The sequence below is a fragment of the Heptranchias perlo genome, chromosome 3 (genome assembly GCF_035084215.1).
Source record: "Heptranchias perlo isolate sHepPer1 chromosome 3, sHepPer1.hap1, whole genome shotgun sequence".
In the NCBI taxonomy this organism is placed as follows: domain Eukaryota; kingdom Metazoa; phylum Chordata; class Chondrichthyes; order Hexanchiformes; family Hexanchidae; genus Heptranchias; species Heptranchias perlo.
The window spans coordinates 41640640-41659691 of NC_090327.1; the positions used below are offsets into that span (position 1 = coordinate 41640640).

Consider the following 19052-nt stretch of genomic DNA (forward strand, 5'->3'; position numbering starts at 1 on the left):
TGTTAAAATAATTCCTGGATGTAGAATGAATAATTTGTTGATTCTTCAACAGAAGGAAAAAGGTTTAGGTGCTGTTGACCTAAGTAGGGGCTTATCGATTTTACTGTCTTATATTGTGAGAAATCAGTAATGGAAAGAGGATTTTTTTTTGTGGTTATGGTATGAGGGATTGATGCAGAGCAGGATCTAAGCTTGACCTCTGTACAGTAGATGTGCTCTAGAGATGATATTTCTATTTCATACTCACCACCCATACAACTGCGAGTAAATTCTAGTTTTGAACTCATGTCCATTAGGAAGTAAGCAGTGGTCACCCAAACTTATTTGATATAGAATCCATAACCACTAAAAACAGATTTCATTCCTTTCTCATAGAAATAAGCAGTCAAAGTTACATAGAAAAGCAAAAATACACAAATGGCAAAGAAATAGATCCAGGCTGACTGAGTGCAAGTTGTATTGGGACTGTTGAATATTTTGTACAACAGAAAAAGTCAACAATGCAATTCAATTTTCTCTACTGTTCTAAAAGATGTTTGAAATCTTGATCCACAACACAGAGCTGCTCATAATGTGACATGAACTGACAATCTCAGTCAGAGAGGCCACGAGGTCCTGTGCTGTGGGAAGTTCATGATTCATTAGAATATGCTCTTCAGAGGCCCACTGCTGCGGCGTGGAGGGCTTTGCCCCACATTTGGACCCTGCTCTATTTGCCTTGGGCAATGCTTGATTATGGACCATAAATGAGAAAAATGGAAAAAGTGTTCTTTCCCCACCAGCAATCCTCAACCTTATCGGCACATTAATTAACAAAGTTCCTGTTCTCTAACCACACTGCCTGTAGATACTTCCATGGGCTGGGCTATACAAACAGTTAAAACTGTCCTCTGTACATGTTAAATTATTTGTTTGTACAGTACCTGGTAGCCAAAGCCCACCAAAACAGTGGAGATTTAATTCTCTAATGGTCCATGCTTTATTGGTAGTAATAGGTGGAAATTATAGTATTTGCATTTTTTTCCCCAGAACTGTTAGCACACCAAGTAGTTTAAGTTTCAGAAAAGATGAATGCAGATTTCTCAAGATTAAGATAGGATTGATTTTCCATTTTTATACTTTGATGTATATCAGTGACCAATGTAAAAGATGCTGTTGTACAAAACTTTTTTTTTTAAAAAGCAATGCCACAGTTTACAAGACAATTAGGAGGGTAAGTTAGGTTCAAAAACTGAAGTGTGTTTGTATAAGCTAAACCATTGGTGCACAATGGAAGGGGTTCATTGGAATGAATATAGGGAAATACAGTAAAGCTTAATCAGAGAGAGCAAACAGAAGCTAGATAGTTTTAAAAAAAATTCTCAGTATAACAGTAAGAGGGCAGTCTGAGAAGAGTTGAAAACCATTAAAGCTGCAAAAAGACTCAAAACTTAGGATGAGCACAAGACAACATTCTGAATGGTCACTTCCTCCAAGTATTCACAGTAGAAAACATGAGCAATATGTTCTCCCCTAAACAGCCATAGGCTAAGTAAAGTCAATGCCTTCAACATAAATGAGGATGGTGGTCCTACACAGGGCTCATAACAAATCACCTGGAACAGATGTTATTTATCCCAGTGTGCTAAAGGAACTAGGGAGATTTGTGATGCACTGACAACTATTATGAGGGAATCATTGGAGACTGGTGGATTAGAAACAATGTTCAAAAAGGTCAACACTGGCAACGAAAGACCTATTAGTCTCCCTTCCATTCTGTGCAAAATGTTTGTGGCATAAATGTGAGGATTATTTACAATAACCTAATAAACAGTAGGAAACATGGACATAGAAGGGGAAGATCCTGACTGACCAACTGTCAAGTGGGCTGTGGAAATCCGAAGACATGTTGCCACACAAGGCTACTAGTCAAACTCAAAGCATGGGGATTTAGAGTAAGCCCCATGCAGCAACACCTATCTGCAACTTATATTTTCTGGTGCATGTTTTTCACAGAACCTAGCAAGCTAAGTTATACAGAAACATGGAGAAATCAGAATGAAGAATGCAATATACCAGCTGTGCTTTAACTTACTGCTATTTGCCTTTTGTCAGTTTCTCCTCTTTTGTGATGGATGTCTACGAAAATTGTCAAGGAGATGTTCCATTAGATGGTTACAAACATCAGTATACACACTATTAAAAGATTATTGAAAGATAATAGTCCTTAAAATTATCATTCACTATTAGCGAAAAAGTACAAAGTGAGAAAAATTTTATATCTACATTTTCACTAAATTTAGTAATGACTTTGTCTTGAAGCTAAAACCAAATTGCAATCACAACGTAGGCTCACTTAGGCTATTAGATGTGCAATGATTTTAATCTTCCAAAAATATTCAAATGTAATTTTTTTTGGTTTCAATTTAGACAAACATCTTTGCTTCCAAAATGTTGAAACTAACTGGTTACAGTTCAATGGACTCTCATTAATTCCTTTATCTTGCTTGTAGCTGTTAATTTAAGATAAAAGGTTGTGTGAAAATGCAATTTTAAGGACGTGTTTGCAGTTACACAATTCCAGTCCCCTCCTCCTTTCCCCTCCAGATAAGTTCTTTGCTGCCATCCAATTTTGTGTCCCAGTCAAGAACTAATGGTTGGAGAGTCAAGCAGCCCTGTGGCAAACCTGCAATCTACAGCTTGTGAAGCAAATTCTCACCACTATGTACACAGTTTAAATTTAAAGAAAGATCAAGCGCTTATATTCAAGTTACCACTGGATGGCACGGCACCTCCAAAGTCAGTGGAAACTATGAATATATATCACCCCAATATAAGCTTATGCAGAAGGTGGTATTGGTAACTGCTTCAGGAAGCACTTCTTCAATATAAATAATAGTGCATGTCTCATATCAAGGCTTGAAACCCTGTGAAGCTTTATCATAACACAACATGGGGAGCAACAATCTATACCTAGCTTAAGTTAACCATCTTTTGAAAATACAGGAGGGCAGACACTAATCTTTCTTTTTACATCACATATATTTATACACATACGTATAGAATTATACAACATATATTTAAAAGGTTTTGAGATGCACCCATATCGCATTCACATTTCTGTCATCCTTAAAACATAAAGAAACCAGCCTAACCATCTGATCTGCTAAGAGCATCAAAAAAATGTGCATTTATCCAGTGCCTTTCACGACCTCAGAACGTCCCAAAGCATTTTTCAACCAATGAAGTATCTTTGAAGTGTAGTCACTGTTGTAATGTAGGAAACATGGCAGCTAATTTGCGCACAGCAAGCATCCACATAGCAAAGAGAAAATGACCAGATAATCTGTTTTAGTGATGATGGTTGAGGGATAAATATTGGCCAGGACACTTGGGGAGAACTCCCCTGCTCTTCTTTGAAATAGGATCTTTTACGTCCACCTGAGAGGGTAGACAGGGCCTTAGTTTAACATCTCATCCAAAAGACGGCACCTCCGACAGTGCAGCACTCCCTCGGTACTGCACTGAATTGTCAGCCTAGATTTTGTGCTCAAGTCTTTGGAGCAGGACTTGAACCCATAATTTTCTGACTCAGAGGGGAAAGTGCTACCAACTGAATCACAGTTGATATCAGCCTCCAACTGACCCAAGGAAACATAATAATTACACCTAATGGCCTTAAAGGAACACATCAAGTTACACACTTCAGTATCAGTGCATTACATGGTATAATGTTCCTGCCCTTACGAAGCAGCGTATCCTCCTCCCTACTGTGAGTAGTGCCATGAGAGATCTAACAGTACCGTTAAATAAATTAATACAAAGCACAACTTATCTGTTAATCCACCTAGTTTATCGTACTTTTGTGTATTTTTAAAAAAAAAAAACTTTTACTGAAACTGGTCTAATTCTAAAGAAAATAAACCCTTACCAGCAAGCCTGTAACTGAAAGCACCTGACATCCCTTTTCAATGGAACTGCATTGGGCAATTTATTCTATTTTGCCTTTTAAAATTTTGTTCCACTGATATTTATGGGAGAAAAAGCCCATACTTGCCTGGTTGACGCATTAGAGGTGCTCTCCTCTAGGGAAGATAATGTAAACAAAGAAACAAAATAAATATTTTACGCAGACAATGTGTATTAGTCAAATTATGGGCCCCGACAACATCCCGGCTGTAGTGCTGAAGACTTGTGCTCCAGAACGAGCTGCGCCTCTAGCCAAGCTGTTCCAGTACAGCTACAACACTGGCATCTACATGACAAAGTGGAAAATTGCCCAGGTATGTCCTGTCCACAAAAAGCAGGACAAATCCAATCCGGCCAATTACCGCCCCATCAGTCTACTCTCAATCATCAGCAAAGTGATGGAAGGTGTCATCGACAGTGCTATCAAGCGGCACTTACTCACCAATAATCCGCTCACCGATACTAGTTTGGGTTCCGCCAGGACCACTCGGCTCCAGACCTCATTACAGCCTTGGTCCAAACATGGACAAAAGAGCTGAATTCCAGAGGTGAGGTGAGAGTGACTGCCCTTGACGACAAGGCAGCATTTGACCGAGTGTGGCACCAAGGTGCCCTGGTAAAAATTGAAGTCAATGGGAATTGGGGGGAAAACTCTCCAGTGTCTGGAGTCATACCTAGCACAAAGATGGCAGTGGTTGTTGGAGGCCAATCATCTCAGCCCCAGGACATTGCTGCAGGAGTTGCTCAGGGCAGTGTCCTAGGCCCAACCATCTTCAGCTGCTTCATCAATGACCTTCCCTCTATCATAAGGTCAGAAATCGGGATGTTCGCTGATGATTGCACAGTGTTCAGTTCCATTCGCAACCCCTCAAATAATGAAGCAGTCAGAGCCCGCATGCAGCAAGACCTGGACAATATGCAGGCTTGGGGCTCATAAGTGGCAAGTAACATTCGTGCCAGACAAGTGCCAGGCAATGACCACCTCCCCTTGACATTCAACGGCATTACCATCGCCGAATCTCCCACCATCAACATCCTGGGGGTCACCATTGACCAGAAACTTAACTGGACCAGCCATATAAATACTGTGGCTACAAGAGCAGGTCAGAGGCTGGGTATTCTGCAGCGAGTGACCCACCTCCTGACTCCCCAAAGCCTTTCCACCATCTACAAGGCACAAGTCAGGAGTGTGATGGAATACTTTCCACTTGCCTGGATGAGTGCAGCTCCAACAACACACAAGAAGCTCGACACCATCCAGGACAAAGCAACCCGCTTGATTGGCACCCCATCCACCACCCTAAACATTCACTCCCTTCACCACCGACGCACAGTGGCTGCAGTGTGTACCATCCACAGGATGCACTGCAGCAACTCGCCAAGGCTTCTTCGACAGCACCTCCCAAACCCGCGACCTCTACCACTTAGAAGGACAAGAGCAGCAGGTATATGGGAACAACACCACCTGCACGTTCCCCTCCAAGTCACACACCATCCCGACTTGGAAATATATCGCCGTTCCTTCATCGTCGCTGGGTCAAAATCCTGGAACTCCCTTCCTAACAGCACTGTGGGAGAACCTTCACCACACTGACTGCAGCGGTTCAAGAAGGCGGCTCACCACCACTTTCTCAAGGGCAATTAGGGATGGGCAATAAATGCCGGCTTCACCAGCGACGCCCACATCCCATGAACGAATAAAAAAACAAGATAATGTAAACAAAGAATCAAAATAAATATTTTACGCAATGTGTATTAGCCAAATTAAAGTGCCTAACCACCATGAATTAACACCTGGCAGAAAATGTTAACATTTGTACTTCAAAACAGAACATGTTGGAAATTATATTCCTTTGTATTGGGAACAACCTGCCTTGAACACACTTAAATTTAAAGAATTCTGGGATGTTATGAGAAATAATATTTCAAATTGCTTTTGAACTCTAGCAACAACTGAAATGGTAAAGCCCAGAAACAGCATTAATTTTTTAAAAAATGTTAATGAATTTCCACATTCAAATCATTAAAATTCATATCATCTGTTACTACAATGCTACTCAGCATTCAGTCCCAGTTAGTAATGATAGAACACCATCCATAATTTATTGGGCACCAAACATTTTACTCAGTGCACAAGTAAGTACATCAGTTTTCATGCAAATTCAATTTGCCTCCTTTCTGTTCTTGGTTCATGAAACCAGAGTGGTTATACTGCACAGTTCTGTTATTGAACAACAAGCCGAAAAAAGCATGCCCATCACTGTCTAATTGCTCTTGTTCTCCCTTGTTCAGCACTTCCTCTCATACAGTGGATTTTACACAACCCACCCGGGCCCAATGCTTCAGTACTGAATAAAATTAGAATGAGGCAAGAATTACCAAAATTTCTGACTTCCCAATAAATACTGAAATCCTGTGAGGTTGTCGATAAAGAAATTAATTTTGTTGGTGAGCCATTAAGTATTCCTGTTGAAATCATCTGGATAAATAAAATTAAATAATGTGGACTTAATAAAATGTGTGTGGATATACAAACACAGCAATTAAACACATCCCTTTAGACAAATTCATAATCGTCCCTCTTTCCATCCCATTCTGCCCTGTCCTCATCAGAGCATGGGGACTTGCATGTACATGAGATGTTGGCATATGTTTACACGTGTATATAGATACTGCACCATGCATGATAAAGGAAAGGTTGGAAGTATTAGATTTCAGGTGCTTAAATTGAACTAATTTGGATACCAAGCAATTCTTCTAAGTGGTGGAGGAGGCTGTCCTGCTGGGTTATATAATGCATAGTGATCTCACAAAACAATTACACTAAGACAATTATAAAAAGATACGTGTCAAATATTCCAAGATAGTGATGTCCCAGATGTAGTCATAGTAGGAATCCATTGCATCGTGACTGAAATTAAAAATGAAAACCTGAGTTAGGAAGCATACATGTAACTTTCACATTAAAGTTTGATTTCTGTCAACTAGCAGGTTCTTCCTCATTCTTCAAATGATGCCATCTTCTGCATACAGATCAATAAGCTTCGTTGTCTAATGAAAAAAAAATCAGAAAAATTAACATGTTCACATGACACTATCTACAAACTCCTTTTGTTATACAAGTGAATCTTACACAATTGGTTGACAATCGGCTGAAAGAAAGCTTCAAGAGCTGAATTATGATGATGGACGGAACTTGGCAGTCTGGACTCCAATCTCCGATTCAGCAAATATTGCAAGGATTCGCTTCCCTTCAGGAAGACATCTGGCTCAATCTGTGGACTGTATTAAGATAGCCAATCTCAGCTTGAAGTGGCAGGGTCCTCATTCTAGTAAGGGGAAAACTGATCAAGATTCCTGCTTCTGCTTATTGTCCAGGTACGCCCTGTTGCAAATCTATATATGTCAACATCAACAGGTGGGGTACTAAAGGGCTACCAAAGCCAATGGAACTGTACCCCTAACATGAGTCACTATCTCAGGAGAGGAGGGAACAAAAGGAAAATATAGTGGCTGGAAGGGAACGAAAAGAAAATGACGGCCAACCAGCTGGTGAAAAGACGATACATTATCTAAAGAATTTCCGGAAAACTATGCCACAGCGCTTGGTATGATGTAAAACTTCGTAATTAGCTTCAGATGTGGTACCATTGAAGATCAGAGAAAAGAGCAAAGTAGCAACCCAACATACAGCATGCAAAGAAACATCTTACAGGACACTACCCCCACAATTTTTCCTGAGTTTATGCATTGATCTATTGAAGATAATAAGTGAGAAGAACATAGATTATTATTGCATTCGGGCATATTGTACCTGTTTTGCTCCTGTAAAGCTTTGAAGGCAGTCATATAATCAACCTCTCTGAGAAATTGACACAGAATTGCCACCTGTTAAAAGGAAAAGCAGCTTCAATTTTTTATTGACATTTAAAACTGTAATATCTTACAGGTACTGTTTTGATGTATTTACTTCTTAAAAACTTTCTTTCCACTATCATATCGTTGGGGACTATGTAGCTAAATGTGTTGTAATATCCTTTCACCTTTGGGACGGTGGTTCTGATCCAGCACAGAAAGATGGGATATAAGTTACCTCTCTTTTGATATTTAATAAATTGAAGTTAAGCAATCTCAGAGATTCTAGTGAAAATGAAGCTGCAGCACAAAACTGTTCCCAAAATCATCTCATTTGGCATAAATGAAAAACAATTTTCATTTATATAGCGCCTTTCACAACCTCAGGATGTCTCAAAGCACTTTACAGCGAATGAAGTATTTTTTTTTGAAGTGTAGTCACAGTTGGAATGTGGTAAACTCTAATTTGTGCACAGCACAGCAAGGTCCCACAAGGAGCAATGTGATAATGACCAAACAATCTGTTTTAGCGATGATGGTTGAGGGATAAATATTGGCCAGGACACTGGGCAGAACTCGCCTGCTCTTCTTTGAAATAGTGCCATTGGATCATCTACGTCCACCTGAGGGGACAGATGGGGCCTCGTTTTTTTTTATTCGTTCACAGGATGTGGGCGTCGCTGGCAAGGCCAGCATTTATTGCCCATCCCTAATTGCCCTCGAGAAGGTGGTGGTGAGCCGCCTTCTTGAACCGCTGCAGTCCGTGTGGTGACGGTACTCCCACAGTGCTGTTAGGAAGGGAGTTCCAGGATTTTGACCCAGCGACAATGAAGGAACGGCGATATATTTCCAAGTCGGGATGGTGTGTGACTTGGAGGGGAACGTGCAGGTGGTGTTGTTCCCATGTACCTGCTGCTCTTGTCCTTCTAGGTGGTAGAGGTCGCGGGTTTGGGAGGTGCTGTCGAAGAAGCCTTGGCGAGTTGCTGCAGTGCATCCTGTGGATGGTCCACAGTGCACCGGTGGTGAAGGGAGTGAATGTTTAGGGTGGTGGATGGGGTGCCAATCAAGCGGGCTGCTTTATCTTGGATGGTGTCGAGCTTCTTGAGTGTTGTTGGAGCTGCACTCATCCAAGCAAGTGCAAAGTATTCCATCACACTCCTGACTTGTGCCTTGTAGATGGTGGAAAGGCTTTGGGGAGTCAGGAGGTGAGTCACTCATCCGAAAGATGGCACCTCTGACAGTGCAGCACTCCCTCAGTACTGCACTGGAGTGTCATTCTGCATTATGTGCTCAACAACAACTTGCATTTATATAGCGCCTTTAACACAGTAAAATGTCCCAAGGCGCTTCATAGGAGCGTTATAAAACAAAATCTGACACCGAGCCACATAAGGAGATATTAGAGCAGGTGACCAAAAGTTTGGTCAAAGAGGTAGGTTTAAGGAGCCTCTTAACGGAGGAGAGAGTTAGAGATGCGGAGAGGTTTAGGGAGGGAATTCCAGAGCTTAGGGCCTAGGCAGCCAATGGTGGAGCGATTAAAATCGGGGATAAGCAAGAGGCAAGAATTGGAGGAGCGCAGGGATCTAGGAGGGTTGCAGGTCTGGAGCAGGATGCAGAGATAGGGAGGGAGCGAGGCCATGGAGGGATTTGAAAACAAGGATGAGAATTTTAAAATTGAGGCATTCCAGGACTGGGAGCCAATGTAGGTCTGGGAGCACAGGGGTGATGGGTGAACGGGACTTGATGCGAGTTAAGATATAGACAAAGTTTTGGATGAGCTCAAGTTTATGGAGGGTGAAAGATGGGAGGCCAGCCAGGAGAGCATTGGAATAGTCATGTCTACAGGTTACAAAGGTACGGATAAGGGTTTCAGCAGATGAGTTGAAGCCGGGGCAGAGACGGGCGATGTTTCGGAGGTGGAAGTAGACGCTCTTGGTGATGGAGCGGATATGTGGTCAGAAGCTCATCTCAGGGTCAAATAGGAAGTCAACATTGCGAACGGTCTGGTTCAGTCTCAGAAGGTGGCCAGGGACAGATGGAATCGGTGGCTAGGGAATGGAGTTTGCGGCAGAGACCAAAGACAGTGGCTTTGGTCTTCCCAATATTTAGTTGGAGGAAATTTTTGCTCCTCCAGTCGGACAAGCAGTGTGACAAATGAGAGACAGTGGAGGAGTCGAGAGAGGTGGTGCTGAGGTAGAGCTGGGTGTCGTCAGCATACCTGTGGAATCTGACGTATATTCGGATGGTGTGACACTGTGGTGCTATAGTTGGCCTCAGTACCCTCAGGCTCAGGAAAGGGGAAAAAAATCAGTCAGGACTTCTGAATACTATCCAGTGACTCCCAATGAAAGTGTGGCTTGGCTGTGTCCGTCACAATTGAATACCCTGTCAATATTCACTGCCGAGGTCATAGATATTAAGAATGGCACTTGGCCAAGGTACTGGAGGGCAGCTGGTGCCTATGGGATCAAACCACAGAACTTCAAGGAAGGAAAAAAAGCTAGGTGAATTGGAAAATCAATTCAAAGTCCATAAAAATATGACTAAATGAAATGTCAGGTTACCTAATCTAGGTATTGTCTTCCTCATCCCCATCATCATATTTCTTCCATTCACTGACTCTTACTGAAGTATGGTCCCACAGGTGCCAGCAGTGCTCCAATAACTCTCCCAAGTGGCCATTCTTTATATAGTGAATCCTAGACAGTGCGCGTTGCTAGTTTATTTGACTGGAGGGAATCACAGCATTTTCTCACTGTCAGCCATTATATTCAGGCACTTTTCCATAGGTAGTAATACTCAACAGGTGATCAGATATGTCACATTCCCACTCACCACTCGAATAGAACTAATCACATATTCAGCCCTCAATATACTCAGAAGGGCACATTCCATCCACTATGGGGAGGTTTAGCATTTGGCTTATATAAACTTAGAAGAATATCATGAATGGTTTTGACAGAGTAAATAAGGAGAAACTGTTTCCAGCGGTAGAAGGGTCTGTAACAATAGGACACAGATTTAAGGTGATCGGCAAAAGAGCAAGAGGCGACATAAGGAAACATTTTTTTACGCAGCGAGTTGTAATGATCTGGAATGCACTGCCTGAAAGGGTGGTGGAAGCAGATTCAATAGTAACTTTCAAAAGGGAATTGGGTAAATACTTGAAGGGAAAAAAATGACAGGGCTATGGGGAAAGAACAGGTTTGGGACTAATTGGATAGATCGTCCAAAGAGCCGGTAAAGGCACGATAGGCTGAAAGGCCTCCTCCTATGCTGTACCTACTATGATACAATGAATAGGTAATCTATATTAGAGCTTGTGAGATAAATCAAACATTATTAAATAAATATTTTCTACTTACTTGGGTGTGACAATTTAACATTGAACAGCATTTGATCATTCTCTTCAGTACCTTAAAAAACATCAATGTAACAAAAAAAAATTAGATAAAAAGAAAGTAATGAGCTGTGCATTTATATTGTTGGTCAACTTTAGTACTGTTTTCAGACCTGTGGGAATAGACATTTTATTTATACTGTCTTCTCACCAGTTGAAAGGGAGGGTGAAGTCTTGCAGTTACATCTACTAGGCTGTTGCTTAGCTGCATCTTTATATTGTAGTTTCAGTATGCATTCCCCTTAAGAGAAGCAACCTTATTTCCTATGCATCATGACTATCTTTCCTGAGTTTTTTTTTGCCATCAACATCCCATTGACCTTTGTGTCAGCTGTTGTGAAGTTGAAGATCAAACCCAAAGAAAGAATCAGCTGTGAATGCATCTGTCTGATCATGGGAGCTGGGCACACTTCATCCTGGAATTTGCTGAGAAGAAACCCACCCTGATGCTGCGACCAATCAGGAAAGCAATCCATACTTGAAAGAATTGTGCATAATCCAGGTCATTGGTGATCAGTTGCATTTATATTGTAGTCACAAGATCATCCCTTCCAGCACAAGCATTAATATTGCTGTACATTCAGTTTGTTGGCAAATATTTGGGCATTGGTTTAGCATCCAAGACAATGCGGCACCTATACCAAAAGTACAATATAAACACAGCACGAGAAACACCAAAATAGCCAAAGAATCACTGCAGCTGTTGTGAATTTAAGCAAAACAATTAGATATTCAAGCAAGGCTACTCTTTATTTTAATTCCCTTCTTGTGACCCAAAGTTAAACAGAGCAAAACAGAGACTAGCCCTGCATCAAATGTTGAGGGACCTAATATGAGGAAGTAGCCTACCTGTCACATCTGTCCATGATAGCATTGAGCACCCATGAGGCAGCAGAATTGTTACCTAACACAATCTGTAACATCATGGTCCGGGTGTAGGGTATGTACATATAAGTGTGTTATATAGATGAACACTACAACTCATTAAAGATGAGGTGCAGCCAAAACTATTAGAGCAGAGTATGGCAACAGATTTTGAAAACATAATTTTTCAGAATTACCAGTTTCCTCCCCCCATCCTAAATGCTTACTAGGATATGACTGCAAAAGAAGAAATTAATCTCCAGAGCCATGCGCATGTGGATATTATTCATGTGTGAATCTTGATGATGAGTATTGGCAGGCTATTCAACTGCAGGGTCATCACAGTCAAACCCAATCCTGTCCTTGCCATGCATTTCCAGCAGTAGTCACTGGGTAGCACAGTTTCCAGCATTTGTTTTTTGAGCAAAAAAAGGGAAAACATGACACTTTACTACAGTTATTGCATTGGATTCTGCAGAATACAGCTAGTCAGCTTTTTTACTTGAAGTCAGTAAAACATTCATACATCACTAACGCACTAGGGTGAGCCTCGCATTCAAAAATGAAATGTCTTGAGGCCAACAAAGCACAACAGAAAAACAAAGACTACTGGGAATTTCAGTCTGTAGTTCCCTTTCTGGCTCTCTTACCATGTCTGTGTACACGTCGGAAGGAACGCCCTTATTGAAAAAGTCTGAACAAATGGCACCAGCTTGAAGGTAGAAATGTAGAGCTGCTGAAAACTGATTGGTTGCTGGGAAGTTAGAAAATAAAAATGTTACATGAATGGCTACACTCAAGTAGTTCTGTATTTAAATCACAATGCTGGAACAATACATAAACTGATTCATAATTGAATCTTAAAAGAGTTACACATTTTATTTTAAGATGTCAATGTAGTCAACACTTCAAGCACTACAAACATGATTCCTCTCATCCGGATGCAGTCAGGGTCTGGGGTAGTTAGCAATTTACTTATTGACAGAATTTCTTCCAGTTTTGACAAAAATAGATCATCGATTGAGCTTTTTAGATGTTAACCTACCAAGTTTTGGCTTTCAATTGGCTGAAAGACTGGCCTCTAAAGCCAGTTTTTAAGCTGGTGAAAACCTAGTGTGTGTATATATATATATATATATATATATATATATATAGACACACACTAGGTTTTCACCAGCTTAAAAAAATAAATATATATATATATATATTTATTTATTTATATATTGAACCATCGACAGACAAAAGAAAGATGGTATGTTAAAGATGTAAACCTGTATTTCTAAAGGAACAAAATAGTTACAAGTGACCAATCCCTTTCATCAACCTAACACATCTCTGCAGAGAGAGGGGTACACTGATAGCAGCCACACAATGGGAGCACAGCACCATGTGCTCCTACCAATCTCCGAAGGGGGAAACTCATCAAGAAGTGTTTCGTAACCTTTATACTAGTTGATTTTTTTGTGACTTTGCTTAGATAGTCTAGGGTCTGGAGCTTGTTTGAGATATTTAGCTTGGTTCCTTTACAAAACTGTAACTTGCATTTATAGTGCATTTTTAATATTATTAAAACCCTAAAGTGCTTCACAACTGGGTGCAAAGAAAATGGACAGTCAGGAAGGAAGAAATTAGGGTGCAGCTTGGTCAAAGAGAAGGTTTTTTTCTAAAAAAAAAAGGGTAAAACGATTAGGGAGGGAGTTGTGAAGAGTATAACTGGGGCAGCTGAACATTCTGCCATCAATAGTAAGACAAAGGAAGGGAAATGTGCTGGAGTCAGAGGAACACAGCACTTAGGAGGGGATACAGGGCTGGGGCAAAAACAGAGAGAGATTTATAGACAAGGGTTTTGAATTTGATATTCTGGGGACCAGGGAGCTGATGTAGATCAACAAGAATGGGGGTGACAGGTGAGTGGGAGATATGTCTGATAGAATTTTGGACAAGTTAGAATTTATGAAAGGTGGAGGATTGGATGCCAACAAGGAGAGGGTTAGAATAGTCAAATTGGGGAGTGAAAAAAGTATTTAACAAGTGGTGAAGGGGCTGAGATACGGTTGAAAGCAGTGTTGTGAAGGTAAGCAGTCTTGGTAATGAATAGGATGTGCGCCCTGAAGCTTTGATGAAGGTCGAACAGGACACCAAGATTACAAATGGTGACGTTCAACACGAGAGTGTGGTTGGAATCAGTAGCAAGAGAGCAGAGTTTAGGTTGGGAAACGAAGATGATGGCTTCTATCTTCTCAATGTCCAAGACTTGATATTGGGCAAACAGTCTCACAAAACAAAGGCAGTCAACAGATGTTGTGGAGACAACAGCTGGTGATTTCAGCATACACAGGACAGCTGAACTCATGCATGTGGATGATATCACTGAGGGACAGCATGTAGCTAAGAAAGGAAAGGGGGCTGAGACTAAATCCTTGGGGGACCGTAGAAATGACAACGTGGGGGTGGGTGAAGGAAAAGAAGCCATTTCTGGAGATGAGCTGACCGAGTTCAATTGGGTTGGAATGGAACATGCAAGGGCATTCCCATGGCGCTGGACAACAACTTGCATTTATATATCGCCTTTAACCTAGTAAAACATCCCAAGACGCTTCATAGGACCAATTATCAAACAACATTTGACACTGAGCCACATAAGGAGACATTAGGGCAGGTGACCAAAAGTTTGGTCAAAGAGGTAGGTTTTAAGGAGCGTCTTAAAGGAGCAGAGAGGGGGAGAGGTAGAGAGGGTTTAAGGAGGGAATTCCAGAGCTTAAGGCCTAAGCAGCTGAAGGCACGGCCGCCAATGGTGGAACGATTAAAAGCAGGGATGCGCAAGAGGCAAGAATTGGAGAAGCGCTGAGATCCAGGAGGATTGTGGGGCGGGAGGAGGTTACAGAGATAGGAAGGGGCAAAGCCAGGAAGGGATTTGAAAACAAGGATGAGAATTTTAAAATTGTGGCATTCCTGGATTGGGAGCCAATGTAGGTCAGCAAGCACAGGGGTGATAGTTGAACCGGGCTTGGAAGAGTTTTGGATGAGCTCAAGTTTATGGAGGGTGGAAGATGGGAGGCCGGCCAGGAGAGCATTGGAATAGTCACGTCTACAGGTAACAAAGGCATTGATGAGGGTTTCAGTAGATGAGCTGAGGCAGGGGCGGAGACGGGCAATGTTACGCAGGTAGAAGTAGGCGGTCTTTGTGATGGAGTGGATATGAGGTCAGCAGCTCATCTCAGGGTCAAATAGGACGGCAAGGTTGCGAACGGTCTGGTTCAGCGTCAGGCAGTGAAGCTGGGTGATGGATGGAGTCGACGGCTAGGGAACGGAGTTTGGGGCGGGGACCAAAGACAATGGCTTCAGTCTTCCCAATATTTGGTTGGAGGAAATATTTGCTCATCCAACAAGTAGTGTGACAAATGAGAGACAGTGGAGGGGTTGAGGGGGGTGGTGGTGAGGAAGAGCTGGGTGTCACCAGCATACATGTTGAATCTGATGTTGTGTTTTCAGATGATGTTGCTGAGGGGCAGCATGTAGATGGGAAATAGGAGGGGGCCAATGATAGATCCTTGGCTACGACTGAATAGATAAGCATGGGACCAGGCGAGTGCAGTCCCAACCAGTTGGATGATGGAGGAGGATGGTATGGTCAATTGTGTCAAAGGCTGCAGACAGGTCGAGAAGGATGAGGAGGGATAGTTTTCCACGGTCACAGTCACATAGAATGTCATTTGTGACTTTGATAAGGGCCATTTCAGTACTGCGGCGGGGCTGAAACCTGAATGGAGGGATTCAAACATGAAGTTGCGGGAAAGATGGGCACAGATTTGGGAGGCGACAACACGTTCAAGAACTTTGGAGAGGAAACGGAGGTTGGAGATGGGGCAGTAGTTTGCAAGCACAGAGGGATCAAGGGTAGGTTTTTTGAGGAGGGGGTGATGACAGAAGATTTAAAGGGGAGGGGGACAGTACCTGAGAAGAGGGAACCGTTAACAATATCAGCTAACATGGGGGCCAGGAAGGGAAGTTTGGTGGGAATAGGGTCAAGGGAGCAGGAGGTGGGTCTCATGGTGAAGATGAGCTCGGGGAGGGCATGAGGATGAGCTCAGAGAGGGCATGAGGGGAAATAGGAGAGAAACTAGAGAAAGATGCAAGGGCAGGGAGGAACCGTAGGAGAAGTTTGGTTTGGTGGGCTAGGGGAAGAGAGGGAAGCGGAAAAGGCAACTGAATGGACGGTCTCAATCTTAGTGACAAAGACACCCCTGAGCTCCTCGCACTTGTTGTTGGAGGTGAGAGTGGAGGAGGCAGGGGAGAGGGGTTTAAGAAGATGGTTTGTAGTGAAGAGAAGCCAGGGGTTATCTTTGTATTCCAGGATGATCCTGGAATAGTGAGCAGCTTTGGCAGAGGCAAGCAGGACCAGATAATGCTTTATGTGGTCCAGCCTGATCAGGCGATGAACGGCTAAACCGGTTGTCCGCCACAAACGTTCAAGTCTCCATCCCTTGGACTTAAGGGAGCGGAGATGAGGGCCGTACTAGGGGAACAACCAGGGCGAGAGAGAGTAATGGTTTTAATGGGGACAAGGGCATCAAAGGTGGAGGTGAGGGTGCGATTGAACAGATTGGCAGCTGCAGAAATGTTGTGGTGAATGGAGGGCCAAAAGCTAGACAGTTGGGAATTTGAAAGCGCTGTTGTAAGTGACTTGGGAGAGATTTTTTTCCACGGGACGAGCACAGAAGGAAGCGGGATTGGGAGGGGGAAGGGAGATGTGGGTGGATAGGGATACAAGGGAGTGATCAGAGATGGCCTTATCCGTGATTGACACAATGGGAGTAGAGGGGCCACGAGATGGCAAGGTCGAGGGGGTGGCCGTGAACATGGGTAGGGGACTATATATGGAGGGAAAGATTAAGGGAGGATAGGAGAGCAGTGAATCAGAAGAGAGAGAGAGCACGATGAGTTGAGATGGAGGTGAAGTCAACGAGGACGAGACGTCACTCAGTGCAGAGGCTGAGGGAGGAAAGCAGTGAAGATATCTCGGTGAGAAACTTGGCATGGTACTTGGGTGGGCGGTAGAGAATGAGGGTTTTAAAGGAGAGGTGAGAAGGGTGGAACAAGGTGAGATGCTCAAGGGAGGAGAAGATGCCAGAGGAGTAGAGGGACAGACCAAGGTGTGATTTGGTGATCAGGGCCACGTCACCACCGCAGTGGTTTGGGTGGGACAAGTGGTGGAAGATATAGCCAGGTGGAGAGGCTCCATTAAGGGGGAAGATGTCATCACCCATCAGCCAAGTTTCCATCAAGGCCATGATGTTGATGCAATCATCCACAATAAGCTCATGGATGGCAAAGGCCTTGTTCAAAAGTGAACGGACATTCTGAAGGGAGATGCGGAGAGGGGCGGTGACAGCTGGCAGAGTCCACAGCGTAGAGAATTGAAAAGAGGTATTGGATGAGAGATGGCGTTTAATGGGAAGAAGGGTAGACAGGAGTGGGGCTGACAGGTCACAATAGCGAGGAGGGAAGCAGCAGGCAGGGACCTGAGAACAGAACTTTCAAATTAAAAGAAAAACAGGGCCCTGAGAAGTACCAGATTGCAACAGATGAGCCCCCTCTGGTGGGCGGAAAAGATCCCATGGCACTTTTTCGAAGAAGAGCAGGGGAGCGTTCCTCAGTATCCTGACCAATATTTATCGCTCAACCAATATCACTAAAACAGATCATCTGGTCATTATCTCATTGCTGTTTGTGGGACTTTGCTTTGTGCAAATTGGCTGCCGTGTTTCCCACATATTAACAACGACGACACTTCAAAAGTACTTCATTAAATATGTCCTCAAGGCATATTAAAATTTTTCCCACATATAGACATTTTAAAAAACTGCACTAACTGGATAAATAATTTGATCGGGTGGTTTAAAATTTGTTATACTTACCAAAGTAAATATCTGCTTGGGTAATTAACCAGAAGTGGTTACTGGAGTTGATGTTTAGTGAATAACTGACCAGCTCCTTCATTGTGACAGCAACAGCCTCAACATCAACGGACTGCAAGCTTACAAATCAAAAGCAAAAAAAAATGTTTGTGGGACCCAACGAAAGAAACCAACTACATAGAAATACATAGAATTTACAGCACAGAAACAAGCCACTCAGTCCAACAGGTCTATGCCGGTGTTTATGCTCCACATTAGCCTCCTCCCACCCTTCTTCATCTGACCCCATCAACGTATTCCTTTCTCCCTCATGTGTTTATCTAGCTTCCCCTTAAATGCATCTATGCTGGTCACCTCAATTACCCCTTGTGGTAATGAGTTCCACATTCTGACCACTTTCTGGATAAAGATGCTTTTCCAGAATTCTCTATTGGATTTATTAGTGACTATCTTATACTTATGGACACCATTTCTGGTCTCCCCTGTTAGTGGAAATATCTTCTCTACATCTTTAATTACTACCTGGTTAATTGAAGAGAGATTAAATCAGTGCGCGTGCATTTACACACACATTTTATACCAGAACTACTTAAATAAATACAATGACAGGGTGAAAATATCCCCAAGCACTGACTTACTTTGGGATGGACGTTGGCCAAATAGACATATGCTCTGCAGTGACATCATTTACAATGTCATCCTAAAACAGAAAGATCATCAGCTCAGTTATTATTGAAAACTATTCCAAAATCAATATTGAAAAATTAATTAATTGTACTAACATAAGCATAATATTTGCTAATACGTCCTTATCTAAAATATCAACCAATACTAACCCGAACAATGTTGTGCAACTTCACAAAAAGGGAGATTAATGTTGTCAGAACCAATGGATCCTACAAAACAAAACAAAGACTTCATGATTTCTTTCCGATAAAATGATCAATCTGTTCAAGGAAGTGCCATATAACAAGTTGTCATTCATTTTAAATCTCTTATAAAATGAGTTTTTAAAATTTACTGATTTTCTTCTGTGCATTGACACAACTACATCCCAAAGTTAGGCA

General features: G+C 42.4%; 1 protein-coding gene across 3 annotated transcripts in view; it reads right to left on the reverse strand.

Annotated features, from left to right (window-relative positions):
• Nucleotides 1-19052, reverse strand: part of ints8 (integrator complex subunit 8) — a 105158-nt gene that overhangs the window by 1141 nt on the left and 84965 nt on the right. For all 3 annotated transcript variants that reach the window (XM_067979216.1, XM_067979206.1, XM_067979208.1), the window contains 8 exons: nt 18822-18881; nt 18624-18685; nt 17986-18104; nt 12718-12821; nt 11169-11219; nt 7763-7836; nt 6795-6859; nt 2075-2118 (listed from right to left, as the gene is read on the reverse strand). In XM_067979216.1, the coding sequence (XP_067835317.1) occupies nt 2075-2118; nt 6795-6859; nt 7763-7836; nt 11169-11219; nt 12718-12821; nt 17986-18104; nt 18624-18685; nt 18822-18881 (579 nt within the window). The remainder of the gene's footprint in view (nt 1-2074; nt 2119-6794; nt 6860-7762; nt 7837-11168; nt 11220-12717; nt 12822-17985; nt 18105-18623; nt 18686-18821; nt 18882-19052) is intronic.